This window comes from Grampus griseus, assembly GCF_964374135.1.
Source record: "Grampus griseus genome assembly, chromosome: 1".
NCBI classification, from domain to species: Eukaryota; Metazoa; Chordata; class Mammalia; order Artiodactyla; family Delphinidae; genus Grampus; species Grampus griseus.
The window spans coordinates 66,832,872-66,857,060 of NC_139017.1; the positions used below are offsets into that span (position 1 = coordinate 66,832,872).

Consider the following 24,189-nt stretch of genomic DNA (forward strand, 5'->3'; position numbering starts at 1 on the left):
ATGAATAAAGAAGTCCCAGTCCTCAAATACAAAAATTAAAATGACAAAATAATTTTAATATGAAAAATATGGGTAAAATGTCAAGAGTAAATAATGAATAAAGTAGTAAAATAATTTTTTAATAATTCAAAGGCTTACTCCAGGTATCTCTTCAGCATATTCTATGTAACTTGTCTAATATAGTGTGGACTTTCAAAAATAAGTCAACTCAGAATTATGCCTTCTTTTCACTGAGTTGCCTTAGTGAACTAATTAAAAAGTAGATAGGTCTCTGGGGCTCCATGATGAGGTATCAAATGCTCTGGGGAACTGTGCTAACACCAAACAATAACAAAAGTCCAATACGAGATCTATATTTTATTTTTTAGAAACCAACTACATAGGAATAAAATAGGAGTGACCTAGTTTGCCCATCAAACATGTGAAAAAAGGGGTTCATTATACTATTTTTCTCTAATTTCTCTGTCTGAAAACCTTTATAATAAAGTTTTATTAATAAAAGAGATTAATTCAACTTATTTCAGTTCTCAACTAATTTTAATATAGATTTCGCTCCTCTCCCTAATAAATCTGCTTTCCAAGATTACTACTGACCTGCTAATTACCAAATTCAATGTTCCTGTCTCAGCTTTCTGCCTCTCTCAAGCCCTCAGCATGTGATGTCACTGCTCAAGCCCCTCTTAAAACTCTTTTCATCCTTAGCTTCAGAAAACCATTCTCTTCTCATTCTATACCTAACCCTATTCACTCTTAAGTTTCTTTTCCTGAGTCAATCTACTGCTCATGCTGATTCCCTCAGATTCTTATTACTCTTCTTCCTCTATTTTTCTCCTTGGATAATCTCAGCTATTCCACTAACATCTCTGTTTGTCTATCTACCTATCTATCATGGTAATTCCCAATATCTAGTCACTATCTCAAATTTCCCATACTACTAATAAAAACCATTGTCTTCCATCATAAAACTATTCATCTTTCTATGTTGGCTACCTCCTATTACAGCATCACCATTCAGTCCTTCAAGATAGAAATTTTGGAATTATGTTTAATTTCTCTCTTTTCTTCCTCATGCTCCACACTGTATTCGTCATCAAATCCCACAGAGTCTATCTCAGAGATGTACCCTGAGATAGTCCATCCTTTCCATCACCATAGTCTAAGTTCAGGCTCTCACCTATTACCTTAAATACACCAACAGCCTCCTAATGCTGTCTCTGCCAATAGTTTCTCCTCCATCCAATCCATTCTCAATGCCACCCTCAGAGTCATCTTCCTAAGATACAAAACTGATTATGTTACCCTCTGCCTAAAAACTCAGGAATGCCTGGTTTATAGTAGCACTGTAAATAGCAGCATACAAGGCCCTTCATTATCTGGCCCCCACTTATACTGCTAGCCATATTTCCTCATACACACTCCCACATATATAAAAATGCACTGAATTTTTCATTTTTTTTCTGAAAATGTCAGGCCATTTCATAATTGTGCCTTTTATCATGCTGCTCCCTCTGCTTGGCATGCCTTTCCCATACTTTCCACCTGGCAGACTGTCATCACACTTTAAGATTCAGCTTCCTCTATGGGATGTCCCTTACCATTCTGTCATTCAACAAAAAAATGTTTTGAGCATCTATCAATATGACATGAACCTTCTCCTCAAGGAATCCATATTCTCATTTATATTCTTTTAGTACTTTGTTCATACTGATGTTATGACATTCATCACATTATCCTGTAGTCATCCTTTTACATGTCTCTCCTCCAGCTGGATCACGACATCTTTAAAGGCACGGCCCCTGTCTAACTACTCTTGACTCCCCAACACCTAGGATGCTGATTTTGTTCATGTGTTGAGTGTGCCATGGTTAGTGGGAGTCTGAAAAAGATGATTTCTAAGATCCCTTTGAATTCTAGTATTCTATGACTCCAACACAAAAGCAGCATTTCTTAGCTGTGATTTAGCTGAAAACCTGAACCAAGTTCAGCTAGATCCTTAAAATATTTATACTGATTCACATTCCAAATCTACTAAAGAAGAAACTGAGAATTATTGCTCTACCTACTTATTTTATAGCTAGGGAGGAAGCCACCCAAGTGCCTTATAATCTCTGATACTCAAGTATCATAGTACTGAGGTAGGTAATATTATTCTTATAAACACATTTTAAAAGTAAGTAACTGAGGCATAGAGAGATTAAGTAACTTGCCTAAGACAACAAAGTTACTAAGTGGAGGAGATAGGATTTGAACTCAGGCAGTCTAATTTCAATGCCCATGATCCTAATCAGTTCATTATTCTGCTTCATCAGTGATCTGTTGAATAACTTAAGGCTTTCTTCATTAAAAAACATGAACTTTCTGCCAGACCTAGGTGAAGAACAAAACAAATCCATTTTTCCCTAGCTTATGACTAGAGCTAGAATAATAAATAACAAGAATTTAAATTTTTAGCATTAGTATCCAAAATAAATATCTATACACTTACCTCATGGGTCCATAGTTCAGTATTACAAATGCCAAAACTATCATCACACAGATAGCTCTTCGCTTCGGACTGGGAACTTTAAGCCTCTGGTTCTAAAGAAAAGGACCATATGAAATACAATTGAACTACAGATCAATCTCACAAAAAGCAACATCTGAGACAACAACTCTCCTCTTCACCAGTTATGTGAATACTTAAACAAAAAACCAAAACGCAAATGTGAGGAAATAGTACTTTCCAAAAGACTAGAGCAGAACTTTCCAGAGAGAGAGAAAAGGAGAGTAGCAGGAGAGAAGAAACATAGCAGCCACCCTGTGGCAGAGGCATCCTCACCCAAAAGGAAAGAATTCAACCATTTTTATAATTTTATGGATCTTCAAAGAATCCTAAGATACTTCTGTGGTTTGTCTCCCTATTAAATCATTGTTTTCAGTAACATAATGGAATATTCCCATATGCTCAAGGAAAGATAGAAAGAGCAATATAAGAAGCCCCACTCAGTAGGCAGAGGCATCAATTTGGTTCAGGACAGCACTGCAGTAGGAAATCCTGAAAGCAGCAGATTTCATCAACAGAACTGAGGAGAAGATTAACCTTGCTGGGACCAGCATGGCAACAAAATAGAAAACATAATAGTGGTCATGTAGACCAAGAAAACATTAACAAGTTTTTATTTTGTATTGTTTTCTTTTTTAAAAGGGAAGACCTAGTGGGACTATTTAGGAGCCCCAATATGATTCATTTAGTCAAAAAAAAAAACAAGAGAGTGCTATGGTAATAAGTGAGGAGAAACCCAGGAAAAGAAGACAACTTTTGTATACAGCTTGTGAGGTACAATTCAAAACCTCCTCTTTCCAATACTTTATCCTTACTACAAATGTTTTGGGGTTTATCGTGCCTGCCTTTTCCTAGTACTATTATTTTACACAATTTAATTTAAAATGTAAAATTTCCAATTGATTTATCAGAAAAAAAAGAACACTTTAACCCATTATCCTGGCTGTATCACAACCATCACTCACCTCTGATACAACTTCATCCAGCTGCCGCTTCAGGGATCCGTTCTCTTTCTTCAGCTTCTCATTCTCCAGAAGGGCAGCCTTTAACCTTGCCTCTAAACCTAGCATGTATTCTTTCTTCTTCTTGCGGGACTGACAAGCTGACTCTCGATTTTTTATCATACGTTGCTGCCTCCTTAGCACAGCAATCTAGGAAAAGTTACGGTGAATCAAAATATTTGGATTTTAGGATCAGATCAGTTAAGAATATACTGATTTTTACAATTATCTTTTAACAAATTGTTCAAAACACAGGTTACTGGTTGTTTTAAAAAATATTACTCAAAGTAAATTGAAATCAAATGATTAAATAAGGCCTTCTAAAACCTGTTAAACGTTTTCTTCTGGTGTTTTCTAAGGCTTATTTATTGATCTTCCAATTTTCCCTTTAGAAACACTACGTATATATGTATGTTTATATACAGACACCTTTAATCTATATCGCAGGCCCTGAATTAATTGACTATTTTTGAGAACCATATATCCAATTACCTATAAGGCCACTTCTACTTGTAGAGTTACCATCACTTGAAATTCACTATGTGCAAACTGAACTCATTATCTCCCTCTATTTTTGAAAAAATCTATTCATTTTATATCAGTGGTATCTCTCAGGATATAATGGAAGATGTGACCAGTAACCTATTTTTCTTTCATTGTCTAAATTTACTCCCTCTCTCAACCTCCCACTTACTCACTAAATATGTATTGAGGATATACTAATGACCAAGTTTCTTCCAGTGAAAGTGTCTCTGTCATTCCTTTCTATTTCCACTGCCATTCTCCTAATGCAGGCACTCATTAACTCATCTCTAGACTACAATAGCCTCCTAACTACTTTAATTGGCTTCAGGCTCCTTCTGTCTACCATTTCTAAGGTAACTTCCTTCCCCTAAAAACCTTTTAATCTTGCTATTCCATTGCAAAAGCAAGCTAGTCATGCATTCTAGCCACCCACCTTTGCTTTCAAGATCTTCCATAATGTGACCACCCCCGACTTCTCTATCCCCACAACTATTCACACCACACCCTCCAATCTTAACATTTAAGGCTACTCCATGATCTTCATACACACCTAACTCGTTCCTTTATTCATACTGTTTGTTCCAATTTGGAATGCTGTCTCCTCTACTAAGCTAATATTAAGGACCGTCCAAACTCTAACTATGATAAACCACTCGGAGTTTTTATATTATCTGAATTTCTTATGCCCATATAATTTGGAAGATACACCTGAACACTCTAATGGTCTCAACTGTCTCAAAAATGTTGACTCTCTCTCACCTCCTAGATTTTATACCCTGGAAACCAAAACTATGTAATATGACCCACTATAGCTACCATAATCAAAACTTACTGAGCAAAATTATTTTTGTCATATTTTCTGAACTAAGGTGTGGAACCTATTTGTTTTAATTTTAGTCTAATTTATTTGGGAGAGATGGTGAGGTAGCAAAAGTCCATAAAAAGCACCAAATAATATTAAATTTATTATTGTAAGAATACAGATGACTGAATTACTGAGTTCTCTGTTTTGTAAAGGACTTTAAAAAAATAAACATTTTACTGTGGGTGTTTAATAATGCTTACTCAGATTGGTAAATACAATTAAATAATACTGATTTCTTTTGAAATAACAACACAATTCCCACCCCATACTACATTTGCTAGAAACAGAGGTATACCAAAGCCAGCCAAGCAATCAGAATCCACAAGGAAAAGAAACATTATATGAGATGTCAAGAGGAGTATTTTTTCCTTTTTTTTTTCTTTTTTAACTGAAACTTCACAAGAATGCTGACTTATATAACCATCTACCAAATTTATAAAGTTTCCCTGTGGAATAACTATCCCACTCTTCAATAATGCTAAATACACACACACACACACACGTGCACGCACACACACACACACACAGAGGTGGCAAAGCCACGATGGACTGATTATTCATCAATTTCAAACTATTCTCTGGACAATGCCACTTTGTTCAAACTACTGTTACTCTCAGTGATCTTCATTGTTACTTGGAATGCCAGTATCCATAATTAATACTTAATACTAGAGTGCTTAAGTACACAGAACGCTGAACAAACACATAAAAGAGAAGGTTCCCAGATGGAAGAGTTTATACTAAAAGTTAGATAAAAGGTAACCTTACTTTAAAGGCTAATTAATGTATGGAATTTGGGAAGGCTTACAGATGGCACACCATTTAATAAATTTCAAACAAGGATTAGGGATTTCTGTAAACAATAAAAGCACCTGCATTTTATACAGCATGAAGTTTCAAAGGCTGTCAGTGCACATGCCTCATACTAAAAAAATGAAAACCACCTGTGGCCAAATATTCATTTCTTCCCACAGAAAAAGACACAATAGCTCTGAAAATGTGGTAAATACTCAATATTACCAATAAATACAAAGGATAAATACAGTAAAAAATATATAAAATCCACAGGAATCACCAGAGTTCCAACTTTACATTTCAGCAAGCTATCTTCAGCTATCTAAATAAATAATATTTAAATTATTCTATATATTCTAGGCAAAAAAAAACATAATTTTCAGATTAAACACACACATACTGTTTGGTTTTTTGATGGGGAATGACATTTTATAAGAAAAAAAGGATTACACTATAATAACTGTTTTGTAAACTAATTTTTAACATACAGTGTATCATGATCATCTCTGAAATGCCATGAGAATGGCAGCATAGTATTTCAATTATCTTGATGTTCCATAATACATTTAATTAATCTCCTCTTGTTGAAATTTTTACAGTTTTCAAGATTCTTTAAAATAAGCCTTATCATTTGATACTGTTAGAGAGTGGAAGAGCCAAGGCTAGAACTTAGGACAGTTGATTCCAAGCCCAGTGCTTCTGATACAACAGCTCCCCACTGCTTTTAAACACCAAACAGGAAGTCTTGCGTCACAGTATGGAACTCTAAACTCAGTGAGCTGTATGATTACTTTAATTATGTGCCTGTTTGAAATTGAAGGCTTACGGAACTGCTTGAATAGAAGCTTATTTTCCTCTATTAGCAGTCTGCAAACATAAAATCAATACTCTGGCCCATTAATCAATTGACACATCTCCCTTATGGGCGTATGAGAAGATTCAACATGACTAAAATGAGTGAACAGCTAGCCAGTCACTGCTTCTGGTCATTCTGCCTTCAGACAACTCTTCCACCAAGCATTGTGCCTTGGAAAAAGAAAAAAGAAAAAACTCCACGGCAGCAAAATATTCTCCCTTTAGTGACACTGCACTATAAAATATGGTGTTTCACTACCAAACAAACATTTATTTGACTGTAAGAAAGAAACTCGTAAAAGGAGAACTTTCACAAATGGACAAGTACTTTTTGAAGGCTGGATCAACTTAAGAGTCAAAACTCTAAGTCTCTTTCCATTATGTTTTTAAATTTTAAGTTACTGACTAATAAACACTATAAGATATTATGTTCTTCTTACAAATAAAATAAGGCTATTTAGACCCTTGATTCTGTGATGTTGCTAAGAAATGAGCTTCAAAGTCCTGAATCGCTATAAATTAAAGATATTAAAATAAAATATTTACTGCTAAGAAATACATTCTAACATCACACACAAGCTCAAGAGAGATCAAGTACTGATAACATACAGCTGAATCAATCACTGGCTTACTGCACATCTGTCAGTTCTAATTCTCATTTTGCTGAATCTTTCCCTCTCAACTGACGTATGAAGCAGAAACTGTCACTGATTAACCTCTTCATCATGTCAAACAAAAATTTTTTCAATTAAATAAAAAAAAAGGGGCTTCCCTGGTGGCGCAGTGGTTGAGAGTCCACCTGCCAATGCAGGGGACACGGGGTCGTGCCCCAGTCCGGGAGGATCCCACATGCCGCGGAGCGGCTGGGCCCGTGAGCCATGGCCGCTGAGCCTGCGCGTCTGGAGCCTGTGCTCCGCAACGGGAGAGGCCACAACAGTGAGAGGCCCGCATACCGCAAAACAAACAAAAAAAAATTACCTTTATTTGAAATTGATTTAAAAGGCAAAGGAGTAAATTTTCTTAAATACTTCTTTTAATTTACATAATTATTATATTATTGTATATCATAGTAAATATACTTATTATAAATACATCCTAAAAAAGATGTACAGCAAAAATCAATGGCAAATTTAATTTATGGCAACCTTATTTTAAATATTCAAATAAATTAAACATTTCAATTTGATTTCTCTTAAGAATCTTAAGTACACTCCTTTTTTCTCATAAAATTATTTTAAACAGAAAACCAAAATTTTTACTTATACTACATCTACTCTTCTCAAATCTTATGACAGAAAGCCAAAATTTTATTTTACTCTCTATTAAGTTGTGTGTGTGTGTGTGTGTGGTGTAACTAGTTCCTACTCATTAAAAGTTAAATAAAGACTCTTCATTACTGGTAACAGGAGCCATTAAATTGGCAGTCGAGTAGATAATTTTCACCCAGATTTCCAGAGTGAGAAAGGATAACAGACAAAATCCCTACTAGATTGTAGGTCCAAGTTGCCCTATCCAATCCCATCTTCTGAGTGAAAAGAAAGAACTGGTAGAGAGGCAAAGACAAGAGTATCCACCAGATGCCCTCAGGAAAGCCACACTATGGGCAAAGCCTCCTGAAGAATGCAGGAATCTTAGTCCTGTGCACAGGATCTTCAAAGATCCTCAGAGCAGTTTCCTGTGCCTTCAGTTAATGACTCCTCTGCTTCATATGTCCGTAGAAGTACTTGGTGTAGCTATATAAGAGTAATAGTAATTTAGTCATTAAATGACAACACTGGGTGCTTCCCTGGAGGTCCAGTAGTTGAGAATCCGCCTGCCAATGCAAGCCCTGGTCCGGGAAGATCCCACATGCCTCGGAGCAACTAAGCCCGTGTGCCACAACTACTGAGCCTGCGCTCTAGAGCCTGTGAGCCACAACTACTGAGCCCACGAGCCACTACTACTGAAGCCTGCTTGCCCATGCTCCACAACAAGAAAAACCACTGCAATGAGACGCCTGTGCACTGCAATGAAGAGTAGCCCCCGCTCACCACAACTAGAGAAAGCCCATGCACAGCAACGAAGACCCAACACAGCCAAAAATAAATAAAACAAAGTAAATAAATTTTTTTTTAAATGACAACACTGGAAGTCGGGAGTTTTTTTGATGATTTTTTTTTTTGATGAGGACCTTTTTTTTAAAAAAAACATCTTTATTGGAGTATAATTGCTTTACAATGTTGTGTTACTTTCTGCTGTATAACAAATTGAATCAGCTATATATATACATATATCCCCTCCCTCTTGCACCTCCCTCCCACCCTCCCTATCCCACCCCTCTAGGTGGTCACAAAGCACCGAGCTGATCTCCCTGTGCTATGCGGCTGCTTCCCACTAGCTATCTATTTTACATTTGGTAGTGTATATATGTCAATGCTCCTCTCTCACTTCGGATGTGGACCTTTTTTAAAAATATATATATTTATTTATTTATTTGGCTGCACCGGGTCTTAGTTGTGGCATACGGGATCTTTACTTGCGGCATGTGGAATCTAGTTTCCTAACCAGGGATTGAACCTGGGTCCCCTGCATTGGGTGCACAGATTCTTAACTGCTGGACCACCAGGGAAATCCCAGAAGTCAGAAGTTCTTAATTCTTGTCCCAGCACTGCAATAAATTAATTGGAAGATCTTAGAAAAATCATTTCTTCTCCCAGAGTCTATTTAAACATTAATAAAAAGAGGGAGTTAGTAAGAGCTTATCTCTTGTTTCATTAGACTGTGTATGTCAAGAGAAATGTAAAATACGTTTCTTACTGTGGATTGTGGACAAAAACTTTAAAGCCACCGCTTTAATCCTCTAAAGGTCTCATCCAATCCAAAAACAAAATGGTTCTAGCACTGATGTTAAACATGTGTGCTTAATTACCATGTAGCACAATAATGACTACTGTATCATAAAATATGGATGATATTAACTTTGCTGTTTTATTTGATACCAGATTGTTCAAATAAGGTCAATCTTTATGCTTTGTCTCTCAAGAGGTAAAACCATCTGCTTGAATGTTTTTTTTTAATTAAGAGAATACATTTGCAGAGGGAGAGAAGAGGGAGCAGCAAGTTTCAAGATGTAGGTAATTTGAAGTTTGCACTGCTTCAGGGCTGCCTTGAAAGCCCCATTAATGCAGCACAGAGTAATGACAACAGCACTGGACTCAGAGAAGGCCTAGGCTTAAATCCTAACTCCATTATCGCAGGTCATATGATTGAGGTGAGGATCAAATGAGTAATGGACATGAAGGTTCTCTGCAAACTGTAATGTACCATACACGTAAGTGTCAGTAAAAAGAAACATCCTGCAGCTATGAATAAACTGGGTGAGGAGGCAAAAATTCTTAATTCCAACGACAATGTGCCTCACAGCTGCTCCGATAAACTGCGCAACTAAAGTAATATTGAAAATATCTGTCCTCATTCCATCTCCTGTTTTTACACATTTCAAATTTTAAATATCAGACTAAAATAAAAACAGACAAAATATGGAAATCTCACTTAATTCCTACAAAAGCAGAAAAACAGAGCCTAAGAATAAAAATCTAATCTCCTCCCAAGATCGCTCAGACTGCTCCTTATTCTGCATTTATCAGGACTCTCATTCACCTCAAAAGGCCAACAGGAGGTTTTATGCACTTAGAAAGTGTCTGGCACATACCACTTTATCAATATTAGCCATCTAAGTAATATGGCCTTGGCTGAAATATTTAACCAATTGATTCATTCAATGGTAAAATGGGAATAAAGCCTACTTTACAAGGATGCTGTGAGAATCAAATAGGACTATGCAAAAATAAATGTGAAGCACTTATCAAAACTATATTAGAGGGGCTTCCCTGGTGCTGCAGTGGTTGAGAGTCCGCCTGCCAATGCAGGGGACACGGATTTGAGCCCTGGTCCGGGAAAATCCCACATGCCGCAGAACAACTAAGCCCGTGCGCCACAACTACTGAGCCTGCGCTCTAGAGCCCTTGCTCCACAACAAGAGAAGCCACTGCAACGAGAAGCCCGCGCACCACAACAAAAAGTAGCCCCCATTCGTCGCAACTAGAGAAAGCCCGCACACAGCAACAAAGACCCCATGCAGCCAAATTAACTTATTAATTAATTAATTTTTTAAAAAAACTATATTAGAAAAGAGATGAATTTCTCAAAGGTGTCAAAAAGACAAAGGCTGGGGCTTCCCTGGTGGCGCAGTGGTTGAGAGTCCGCCTGCCGATGCAGGGGACACGGGTTCGTGCCCCGGTCTGGGAAGATCCCACATGCCGCGGAGCAGCTGGGCCCGTGAGCCATGGCCCCTGGGTCTGCGCATCCGGAGCCTGTGCTCCGCAACGGGAGAGGCCACAACAGTGAGAGGCCCGCATAATGCAAAATAAAATAAAATAAAATAAAAAGACAAAGGCTGTGGAAATGTTCCAGATTAAAAGAAGCTAAAGAGACATGACATCTATATGCAATATCTGACCCTAAACTGGATCCTGTATTGGAGAGAAAAAAACTGAACTGATAAAACTGTAACATTGACATTTGAATAAAGTATTTTACAAACATAAATTTATGGGTCTGTACTGCAGGTATGTAAGAGAATATCCCTATCCTGAGGAAATACACACTGAAATACCTAGGGGTAAAGGACTATGAGGAATGTAAGTTCCTCTAAAATAGTTCAGGAAAAAATCTGAGTATGTATGTATTGACAGATGGATAGACAGGCAGATAGATAACATGAACTAATAAAGCAAATGTGGTAAAATGTTAACAATAGGTGAACCCAGGTAAAGGCACGTGGGTGTTCTCTGCACTACTTTTGTTTTTGCAACATTTTAAAATTTGAAGTTATTACAATATACAAAGTCTAATACACATGTACACACACACACACACACACACACACACACATACAAATGGCTGCAGTGCACACATAACACCAAGGAGTTACAGGAAACGAAAAAAGAAACTTTCCTTTAGAACTCATAATCAAGGGGCGGGGGGGTAAGAGCCACAGAAAATTTTAACCATAACAGGTTTAATCTTTGAGTACCATTTGTTAACCACCTTTAACCAGTCAAAAGTCCTCTTTTGTTAACAATTAATATTCTTTCACATATTTGTAAAGCAGTAACGTTCTGGAGAACATACACCTTCTAAGACTATATAGCTATTGATCCTTTCATTGAAATAATTTGCCATACTCCTTTGTAAATTATCTATTCACTTATTTTGTCCATTTGATTGCTGGATTAACTTGCATTTTTCTTTTTTGTAAACACTTTATATACTAAAAATTGTTTTTAAAAGACTATGAAAACTTGTACATGAATGCTCAAAGCAGCATTATTCATAACAGCCAAAAAGTGGAGACCATCCAAATGTCCATCAACTGATGAATGGATAATCCAAATGTGGTATATCGGAACAATGGAATATTATTTGGCCATAAAAAGGAGTAAGATACATGTCACAACATGAACGTCCCTTGAAAAATATTATGGTAACTGAAAGATGTCATACACAACAGCTACATCATGTATAATTCCATTGAAATGAAATGTCCAGAATAGACAACTCCACACAGAGAGCAGATCAGTAAGTAGTTGCCAGGGGCTGTGGAGGTTGGGGGATGAGGAATGACTGTTAATGGGAATGGAGTTTCTTTCTAGGGTGATGAAATATTCCGGAATTAGACAGCAGTGATAGTAGCACAACTCTGGGAATATACTAAGCAACCATTAAATAGTACATTTTAAAAGGGCAAACTCTATGGTGTATGAAAGTTAGCTCAATTAAGCTATTAGAAAACCAAACAACCAAGGACTTTCATTCACCTCAAAAGGCCATTAGGAAGCTATGGACTCTCTTTCCAGACAAGTGTACAGGCACACAAAGTGTTACAAATAATTATGCAAGGAATGAGTGAGGCCAAGAAAAGGGAACATGTTTATGTAAACACTGAAACCTATCTATGGGCTCCATTAAGAAACCCTGTAACTGTCGCTCTCATACGCTGAAAGTGGAAGAACAAATTACAACTGTGTAGAACAGTTTACCCCTAAGGTGAAAAACTACCGACCTTCTGACTCTCCAATTCCAATTACAGGAATTTCTCCTACAGGTATACTTGCACATGAACAAAATGAAATAAGTAACAAGTTATTCAGTGGAGGAATGTTTACAAAGAAAAAACCTGCAAAACTCTTAAATGAGTATGGCACCCTGTGAAGTAAGACTACCATGCATCTATTAAAAAAATAGGAAAACTTTTTATGTACTGATGTGGAAAAAATCTCTAAGATGTATTAAGTGAGAAAAGCAAGGTACAGGACAGTGTTTATATTTATAGTATGTTACCATTTCCATAAAATAGGTAAATAGGGAAAAAGACAAATACTTATATATTAAAGAACTGTCTCAGGAAGAATGCATAAAATACTAGTAACAGTGACTGCTTCTGAGCAGAGGAACAAAATGGCTAGAAAGCATCTAGGGCATGGGAGGACTGTCTCCTTAAGAATGAGTCTCCAGGGACAGGTTACAAGAAGGGAAATCAGAGAAAGGAAAGAAGTATTTAATTATTTATTGATATAAATCAGCACCCCTCTAAAAATAATTATTTATTAACCTTATCAAGATGCTACACTGAAAAATACAGAATAAAGAACGTTAAAGTCGCCACAACATAAATCTAACCTAATGCAACACATCAGGGAAAAAAAGAAGAAACCTTCTGTTCACTTCCCATTTCAAAGATACTGTAAACACAAATGAGATTACTTGCCAACGTCTTTATTCAAGATAAATTTTTAGAAGCCCCAAATTTCCATCTAAAAAGGAACTGCAAATATTTTAACAAAGCATGTTTTTCTTTTATTTGCAGAGTCCCTGGTAGCAGCAAAGCCAAAAAGTAGTCAACACAGAAGTGATTTTTTTTTTTTTACTAGAATGTGGATAGCTTTTCAGATCTCCAAATCTTCCTGTTGAATTTGTTCTGATGGATTCCTCTACTTTATAGCCTGAAGAAATATCATGATCTCAATGTTTCTGTTAAAGACTTTAGTTACTAAAAAGTATCTACTCATTATTCACCTTCTTAGATCTGAGGTACCCACACAATTTAAGGATATTTAGCTCACACCTTGACCCAACAGAGTATCTCTTCTTGGGTGTTACAGATAAAATAAGCAGCTTAAGTGTCAGTAAAAGTTACACTTTTTTTTTTTTCTGAAATAGAACATAGGCACTCTCCATTTTTCTAAGAGTTTCTCTGCACTGCTTTGCATTGTAAACAGATTATTTTAGATTCATATTTTTCTTGGAAGATACTCCTTTAGGGGCTCCCCTGTGAGTCATGCTACACATGTCCTCCTGGGTACAACAAGAATACAAGGCCCTGACCACTCTTTGCCTAGGCCATTTCTCAGGGTTGAAACCTTGAGAGATAAGGTAACATCTTCCTCGGGACAATTAGGAGGCTTGCTTACTCTTTGCTGTAAAGGTAGTCAATTCCCTTGGGCTTCCCTGGTGGCGCAGTGGTTGAGAATCTGCCTGCTAATGCAGGGGACACGGGTTTGAGCCCTGGTCTGGGAAGATCCCACATGCCGTGGAGCGACTAGGCCCGTGAGCCACAACTACTGAGCCTGCGCGTCTGGAACCTGTGCTCCGCAACAAGAGGAGGCCGCGACAGTGAGAGGCCCGCGCACCGCGATGAAGAGTAACCCCCGCTTGCCACAACTAGAGAAAGCCCTCGCACAGATACGAAGACCCAACACAGTCAAAAATAAAAATAAATAAATTAAAAGAAGGCTCAACATTTAAAAAAAAAAAAAAGAGTAGTCAATTCCTCCACTGCTGCAAAGGAACACTGTGTGCACAGCACCCATCTGGGCCAGTGTCACATTACCTCAGTGGTGACAATACTAACAATACCTGAAATCTTGAACTTAACTGTATAACACTGTCTCCATAGGAAACAAACACAAAGTTTTAATTTGGTATGTATGCTAGGGGAATCCCCTTCACACCATTCAAATATTTGAAGGACAGTGGAAAGGGATCCCCCCATCAACTACCTTCTCATGATGGTTCTAGTGACCCAGGGCAGGGACTTCCAAAGGATAGGGACTGGGATGGAAGAGGTCAGGTCACTAAGTAAAGAATTAGACAGAGGGTCCAAAGTAATAAAGGGTTTGGAAGATGCTCAACAGAGTGAATGGGCTGAGAGGAAGACCTGGGCCTCCTGTCAGTATAGCCTGTACCCCTTCATCAGCCTCCTATCTGATGTTATTTCTAGTTCTGACCTAGTTCCTGATCATTTTCTTTCCATTGTTCCCACCAACTGATTTCTATTAAGGGTTTTTGCTCCACGTTGACCCACTATGGAACATGTAGAATAGAATTTCACCACTTTTTTTTCCTGCTCTGTTGTCCCAATCACCAGAACAATGTAGCTCCACAGCCTTAAAACCAGGACCGTAATGTCTCATGAACTTTATGGAATTATAACGGGTAGGCGGAAGTACTAAATGCAGATTTAAACAGACTGCTGTTTTCCAAGCCCTTGGTTTGATGTTTGGTCACATTCAATAGCACTTTAAAGAAAGATAAGCATGCTTTCCCATGAAGGCATCTTTGTAGTTCCAAGATTACCATTTACTAAGAAACTGCTTAAGAGAATGTCTACACTGAAATAAGAGACCATGTTCATTTTTTCCATTAGGATCACAGCCAAAAACCAACCATATTTCTTGAAAACTTAGATGAGGTTTCCAAGAGTTAAACAGAACAGATTTACCAGCAAAAGGCAGAAAGAGTGAGATTATAATTTGAACCAGGCAAACTGTTTCATAACAGAAAATGTGGCACTTAATGTAGTCTGCAGAATATGGTATGCTAAAAACGCTACTTAATGGCAGTAGCAGGCCTCTGGAGAGTGAAACTAGCCAAACAAAAGAACAAAAAAGGTAGAAAAAAAGAAGCCATGTCAGCAATACAAAGCCACAAAAGACTGATGCACTTTTTTTTTTTTTTTTGGTGCTGAATTACAACTTTTTCACCAGACCTTTGGTTTAAAAACAAAAAAAAACACTTGAAAAATTTTTCATTTTGGCCATTTTAAACCAGAAATTTATACTAACTCAAATTTATCCTAATTTAACAGGACTTGAATCTAACAAACACATGCACTATTGAGTTCACAGAAGACTATATACATGAGCAGATCAAAGTTTTCTGCAGCTCCTTCTGGAACAGATTTACTCTGGGTTCCTGAATGGCTTGGCCAGCAGATAGGCCAGACTGATGTTTCTTTACTTGAAATAAACATTAAGTCAAAACCTCTACCAGAAAACTCATACTGAAAAGGCTTGGCTCACTTCCTGACATGCTAGCCAAGGAAAAATAAGCAAAAAAACCTCCGTGCCGGTTGACCAGAAACTTTATTCTAATCGTCTTTTGGTCTCTTGCACCAGACACACAGTACTTGAATCTTTCTTGTGTATTACTGTCAACTCTAAATTTTGAAAAGTAATAAGAATGCTAGTCAATAAATAATGCTTAAAAAAAAAGCTAATACTTGTTGGTTCTATACTTTCTCATCTCACACAGCCCCCAGTTTTTCAATGTTGACTGAATTATTCACCAAAGTTACATCAGTAAATTATTCACCAAATTTACAGAGCACTCTTAAGAGTGCAAAAGCGGAACAGACATAGTCTTTCTCACCAAAGAACTTCTAAAGGATGTCTGGCTAAAAGACCAACAAATAATTAATAGAAATGTTTAGAGATTACAAAATGGGTCAGTGACATACAATGATTGCCAACATTAAGATGCTCACTATTCAGATATTAAGCCTAGAAAAAAAAAGACCTCTTCTGGATTTTAAATACAATTACTATATCAAAGAATTTTAGAATTAGAAGAAACTTTTCTATAACTTACCTGAACCTGTTCTAGATGAGTCCTTTGAAATAACCCAGAACAATTATCCTATTTTCCACATGACAACCTTCATTTCCTAGAAGATAGCTCTATTTTCAGTCTTCTCTCCTTCACCTTACTGAATCATACCAACCCTTAAACCCTTCCTCTCCCCATGACATGGTTTCTAGACCTCCTCCCCATCCTAGCTATGTTCCTCTGGACTGTCCAGTGATTGAATGTCATAATTCTATGAATGTAGACTAAAACTATATTAATATTTTTAACAACTGTGATATACTGTTTATATTTTTAAAATATCTAATTAGTCATTACGTTTTTCATGTCTAAAGTATTTCATAATACATATTTTAAATGTCTAAACAAATTACATAAAGACAACTTTGGGGCTTCCCTGGTGGTGCAGTGGTTGGGAGTCTGCCTGCCAATGCAGGGGACGCGGGTTCGCCCCCTGGTCTGGGAGGATCCCACATGCCATGGAGCAACTGGGCCCATGAGCCACAATTATTGAGCCTGCGCGTCTGGAACCTGTGCTCCGCAACAAGAGAGGCTGCGATAGTGAGAGGCCCACGCACTGCGATGAAGAGTGGCCCCCGCTTGCCACAACTAGAGAAAGCCCTCGCACAGAAACGAAGACCCAACACAGCCATAAATAAATTAATTTAAAAAGAAAAGACAACTTTGGGGGCTTCCCTGGTGGCGCAGTGGTTGAGAGTCCGCCTGCCGATGCAGGGGATACGGGTTCGTGCCCCGGTCCGGGAAGATCCCACATGCCGCGGAGCGGCTGGGCCCGTGAGCCATGGCCGCTGAGCCTGCTCGTCCGGAGCCTGTGCTCCGCAATGGGAGAGGCCACAACAGTGAGAGGCCCGCATACCGCAAAAAAAAAAAAAAAAGAAAAAAAAGAAAAGACAACTTTGAATATTTTCTATTGCAAGTTCTATTTGGGAATATTATAGAAGAAACATTCAAATTCTCAATTTAAAGAGTATTAAAAGAAAATTTTAAGGGATCATTTTAAAAATCCTTCAGGACAGAAATTATTTCAAGTATCTTATTTGACCACAAAGGTATGAAACTAGAAATCAACCACAGAAAGAAAAATGGGAAAAGAACAAACACATGAAGACTAAACAACATGCTACTAAAAACACAATGGGTCAACAATGAATCAAAGAAGAAATCAGAAAATACCTCAAGACAAATGAAAATGAAAACATAGCTTTCCAAAATCTGTGGGATGTAGCAAATACAGTTCTAAAAGGGAAGTTCATAGTGATATAGGCCTTCCTCAAGAAACAATAAAAATCTCAAATAAACAATCTAACCTGCCACCTAAAGGATTTGGGAAAAAAGAACAAACAAAACCCAAAGCCAGCAGAAGGAAGGAAGTAATAAAGATCAGAGAGGAAATAAATAAAATAGAGATCAAAAAATAACAGAAAACATCAATAAAAACAAGAGCTGGTTTTTTGAAAAGATTAAATGGACAAACCTCTAGCCAGGCTCACCTAGAAGAAAAGAGAGAGGACCCAAATAAACAAAATAAGAAATGAAAGGGCTTCCCTGGTGGTGCAGTAGTTAAGAATCCACCTGCCAATGCAATGGACACGGGTTAGAGCCCTGGTCCAGGAAGATCCCACATGCCGCAGAGTAGCTAAGCCCATGCGCCACAACTACTGAACCTGCACTCTAGAGCCCACGTGCCTCAACTACTGAAGCCCGCGTGCCTAGAGCCTGTGCTCCACAACAAGAGAAGCCACTGCAATGAGAAGCCTGCACGACCGCAACAAAGAGTAGCCCCCGCTCACCGCAACTAGAGAAAGCCCACGCGCAGCAACAAAAACCCAACTCAGCCAAAAATAAATAAATAAAATAAATGAATTTTAAAAAAAAAAATCCTCTTTCATCATTCTTAACTTCCTCAGTCTCCTGTGAAAAACATACTCTTTTTTTTATTGGTTGTACAACTTTTTAATTGAAAATATCATGAAATATTTTTAGATCTTTGTTATTGTTGTTCATATACTTATTGTAGAAAATTTACCAAACACCAAAAGGAAAGAAAGATTACATACCCAACTTAAATAATTACCAACATTTTGCCAATCATGTTTCCTCTATCCTGCGCTCATCATCTCCCCATAGAGTATTTTAAAGCAAATCCCAGCTTCATATCATTTCACCTTCAACTGAAACACACACTATGCATTAGTGCCTATTATGCCATAAGCACTGTGCTTACCTTTTTTAGTCCACAAAATAAACTAACATAATAGTCAAGCTTAATCCTGTACTATCCATGTCTGTTCTCACGTGACACTAATGTTCCTCCTTCATGTTTTGGCACACAGTTTTCAATACCTATGTAAACTGTGGGAATTACTATAGAACTTCGAGGTTCTACTTCCAGTAGATAATATTCTTTTGTTATGGGTCCTTACAATATTTCTGATGGAGATTACTTGGTTGTGTTTATGCAACAGTAGAGCAGTTTCACAACTAAATGGGCTACTGACGTGCTAGTTAATAATTCTGGTAGACAGATGAGTCAGTAGTATGATAAACAACCTTACATAACTCACAGGATTTTAAAAGTACTTTGCAATACCTAAAGAAAAGGTGGAGTAGCAATATTAACAACCACAATTTTAGAGAACCCACTTTTAGACTGATTATTTAACTTTCATTTAACTTTAGGACCATAACGTTCAACTACTATTTAATACATAACATGAGGTATTTTGTATCACTTTTAAAGAAAGCAAGAGTTAGCTGGCAAGTACTATAACCAGTTCTAGATTGTGACAGATCTTAGGAAACTTTCTGTGATTCATAAATTACAAGAAGTCCCTACAACAGAAATTTTGAAGTTTTGCAAAGATGGGGAAAAACTAAATAATCATTAAGAAACAGAATTCCTAATAGCAAGTTGTCATTAAGCAGTGGTGAAAACCCTTCAATAAGTCAAGAGAGAAGATAAATATAAACCCTGACTAAAAAGCAGTCTACAGACTCTTATCTGGGGAGTTGCCAAAAACATTTCAATCAGGAAACATGAAAGAATCCTGTAAAATACTAGTGTATGATTGAGTTGGGGGTGACAGTCTGGAGGAATGTGATGAAAAGGTTCAAAAGAAGGAATTAAAGAAGAGGGAGGTATGCCTACTTCTCTTTTCGTCAAACCACTTCAGACTTTTTTTAAACCTTTTCACTTAGATTCTAACATAATAAGCCTTACCCTAATTTTCCACCAAAGACTGGATCTGCAATTTCAGCACATTTGACACAATATAACAAACTTTAAAAAACAAAAAAGTGTTTCGTTCTTTTTTTTGTTTTCATTTTTTAAATCAGGCATTAAAAAAGCACTAAGCTTCAAAACTTACATCTGAACCCACACTTCTCATGGTACTTTGTAGGACAGGTTTAGTCACAGAAAGTTTTCCATTCACTGGGCTATTTGCCACTGGGGCTGGTACCACGTTCACCACGTGATTAGGTAGCTGTGTGGTTGCCCCAGCGACAGCAAGGACTGGTTGAGGAGGGGACAGAACTCCAGGTGCCTGGAGTTGTACCATGGTAGGCTGAGAGAGCACCACCGTCTGACCTGCAGTAGAGAAAAAAGAAAAGGAATCAGAGGGTGCATAACTACTGTGGCAGGAGAAGCTATTCAACATTTAGGTCTCTTCTGCAGATATAATAGGTAAGACCAAACGGAGGGATGTGAAACCACCAATTAAAACACAATCAATAGCAGCACACATTCATACTGACTTTTGTTGTGTTTTTAATGAAACCGACTAAATTCATTCTCTTTGAAGTTATCATTAACGTATTTCCACACTTTTTTCCAGCTAACACACATCAAATTTGCTAAGTTATACATAGGTTTCTCTAAGTATTAACCTCTGAAATTTATTAGTGCTAAAAGTATTTATCATATTACTAATATCAAACCTTCTATTCTGAACATAGAATCATATATTTTAGAAATACATATAACACCAAAAATATATGACAGAGATTCAGTTACTCAATACCTGGAAGAACCTGAGGCTACAAATATCAAAAATGTTAAAACCACTTAGCTAACATGGGAAACGTAAACCTGTAATTTAAAATAGTCTGCAGATAATATTGACTCCCCTACCCACCAAAATGGTCTACAAATCTTTTCTCAATCTTTACATTTAACCTTATTTTAAAATTACACTAATCTGAGGAAAATTAGTATCATTAACCTAAAGAAGGCTCATACAACTCATAACACTGGTCTATGAAAATTTTTACTTGCCTGCTGAGTATTTGCTTTCAGATCTGGCCAGTTTTATAAGGTGTTGAAAGCCTCACCTAACATCCACAGCTGCTTGAGCCCATTTAGCAAAATAAAGGTACTAAAGTAACTGGCAACTAAAATTTCATATAGTATATTTATACTCTTCTTTAAGGGAAAAAAAACATACTATACTTTCAGACAGTGTAACATGATCCATGTAAAACTCAGCTCAGTATTTCAAAGGATCAAGGAATCTAAAAATCAAAATGACGCTTCAGAACACCTGTTTGTTAAGAATATCTGTCTTAGCTTAAAAAAAAAAATCACTTGTATAAAATCAAAGTCTTTATGTTTCAGAAGGCCTCAGAAAGCATACGAAAACTAGGATTTAATTCATAGCATTTTATCCCAGGTAAATTAGTAAGAAAGACCTAAAAATAATCTCACAGATTTGTAATATATACAATTTACTTGAGCGTAAATGATCACTAAATATTTTTATCTTCTAATTTTCCCCGGCATAATTTATTTTATGAAATGAAAACATAAAATACAGAAATGGCTCATAAGCAGATATATATTTGCTTATGCCAAATATTCAAATAAAAATAATTAACAGGGAATTCCCTGGCAGTCCAGTAGTTAGGACTCTGCGCTTTCAGTGCTGAGGGCCCGGGTTCAATCCCTGGTCAGGGAACTAAGATCCCGTAAGCCATGTAGCGCGGCCAAAAAAGAAAATTTATAAGTAAAATAAATAGCATATTTATTTAAATAGTAAATGTTAAGTTTTTAAATTACACTTATTGAGATATTACAGTCAATCTGGTACTATGAAAAGACATACTCATCAGAATGTAAAACTTAAACCAAGGGTTCCCACCCTGAATATAAAGACCCTTCTTTAATAGCAAAAATATCATGGTCACCCAAGATGATCATGGCTGTCCTTTCAGTTTCTGTGGATTGAGAAAATATGTGATGAGAAAAGGCTATTAAGAATTTAGTAATGATTTTAAATGAATTTGGAGTTGAGTAATCAGAAGTATAACTTCTTTGTACATCAGTACAAAGATATATGAAACAAATTATTTATTCAGTCTACAGAAAATATGGATTTGCAGATGCCCTGCAAAAGCCAAATGTTACTACTACTCCAACCACACGTATCTCAGGGCCCACTGTCTACAGGTTGAGAACCACTGACTTAAACCAATACTTTGAGAAGAGCATTATCAGAAGTAGTGTTCCGTATCTTGAGTTTAAAAATTATGATAAAAAGACCCTGAAAAACTAAAAAATGTTCAATGAATTGTGGAATTATTCCAAAGAACAGAGAAGGTGGTAAACATAAAGAATTAAGTCATTTCAAAGAAAGGATCCTACTTCTAGCTCCAGTTACCCATTTAAAGTATTAGCAGTTAACACATAAAGATAGCTTTGTAATATTTCTTAAAACTAATTGAGAAAAATAATCCAAGTCTGTAGTATCCAGTGTCTGGTTATCACCATCTCGTTGCTGAAAGAACTGCAACACGGAGCGAGGGAGATGGAGCAATATCAAGTCAAGGTCTGCGTACCAAATGTGGCTCCAAGTCCTACCAGGCCACTGATGCCTCCTTTTTTTTCCAAAATGCACATCAGGCCCTTTTATCCCAGAATGCCTAACTAACCTCAAATTATTGAGCACCTAAATCAAAGATCCTATAAAAATACTAGGCATGTTTGGGTTCAAGACAAAATGTGGAGAAACAACTAAATTTCCATGACAATGTGTTCAAGGTGACTTGCTAAACCTGACATGCTAGATGCCCACCAGCTCACAAAATTCAGTGCAAAGGACTGTTTCGGGTCTTAAATAGTTAGCAGCTGAACATAGTTACTACTGTTCCTAGTGTGGAAGCAGTTAAAAAGGACATACCAAAAGGCTGTTTATCCCTTTCAGCATGCTCAAAACCCTCTTTGGCATTACACACAAATCCCCCTTAATGGACCACGGCTGGTTTCAATGCTGGATACTTTTGACTATGTATGGCTCACTGATAGTGATAGTCAGTTTCTTCCTTTTCAGTTACCTTCAAAGACTTCAAACTTTATATCAAACAGTTATTGAATGCCTGCTTTGTCTAAAATAGTATGGCTGTGTGACAGTAAATTTCTCTGTGTATTAATTTTCTCATCTATAAAATGGAGATGATAATAATAGTACCTATCCTCACAGAGTTGATGTAAGGATTCAATAAGATAACGCACTTAAGCACTTAGAACAGTGTCTGGCACGTAATAAGAGCTTAAATGTTAGCTAGTATTAATTATTTTTATTATTATTAATTACTATTAACCTCCTTTTATGTATAATAATAGCTTCTATAAGGGTATTGCATGTATTATCAATTCATTAGTTCTCACAGTTACTGTTATTTAACTGTTGATATAAATTTGTTAACTCCCCAATTAGAATTCTTGAGATCAAATACCACATCTCTGCATTCTTTTAGAGGCAATATACTACAGTGATTAATTACACAGACTGAACCAGACCACCTGGGCTCAAGTTCTGACTCTACTGCTCACTAGTAGAATGACCTAGAACAAGTTACTTTACCTCTATCCTCCATTTCAATGATTTGTTACCACTATCTACCCAAAAAGTCCAAGACAGGATACCTTCCTCTCTATCCTCCATCCCCCTTTCAATTGACCTAATGACCAAGCCCTGTGATTCTACACTTTTTAACATCTCTACTGTCTATCCTGGCTCTTCATTTTCACTGATATTCCAGGCTTTCATCATCTCTCACCTGCACTACTTGTGCAAGTCTTAATGGATGTATAGGACTTAGATGTAGAAGTAGGCAGAAGCTGTTTCAGGCAGATAGAATGGCATGTCAAGAAATGAGGAAAAAAAAGAAAATTTAAGGGACAATGGCCAGATAAGTTGAACTAAAAGATTTATAGAAAGGAGAGTTATTATAAGGTAAAGTTAGAAAACTAAACTGGAGCCAAACCATGAAGGGTTTTACATTCCAAGCCAGAGAATTTGAACTTAATCCTGTAAGAATTACTTCTTTTTTAATGGCAAAATATTTACTGCTGATACTTACATTAACTGTAAAATGCCTTTCCTATATTTCTCTTCTTCCCTCCCCATTTTCAAATAAATGGAAGATATACACTTAAATCTATATGTTATTACAATATACCTCTCCAGATTGTACTATAAAAACAGACAAGTGCCCTATATTAGCATATGCTCCCCCAAAATAAAACTGTCTTCAGATAACGGGAAAGCACTGAAGTTCTGAATAATGTATGATTCAGGTTTCTAAAACTGATAAACTGCTCAGAGAAGTTTCTCTTCTTG

At 36.9% G+C, this 24,189-nt stretch overlaps 1 protein-coding gene across 3 annotated transcripts in view; it reads right to left on the bottom strand.

The window, feature by feature from the left end:
* The window catches only part of ATF6 (activating transcription factor 6), a 222,639-nt gene that overhangs the window by 174,161 nt on the left and 24,289 nt on the right, over window positions 1-24,189 (bottom strand). For all 3 annotated transcript variants that reach the window (XM_082655486.1, XM_082655485.1, XM_082655484.1), the window contains exons 7-9: window positions 19,939-20,159; window positions 3,508-3,693; window positions 2,486-2,577 (exon numbers count right to left, since the gene is read on the bottom strand). In XM_082655486.1, coding sequence (XP_082511612.1) covers window positions 2,486-2,577; window positions 3,508-3,693; window positions 19,939-20,159 — 499 coding nt within the window. The remainder of the gene's footprint in view (window positions 1-2,485; window positions 2,578-3,507; window positions 3,694-19,938; window positions 20,160-24,189) is intronic.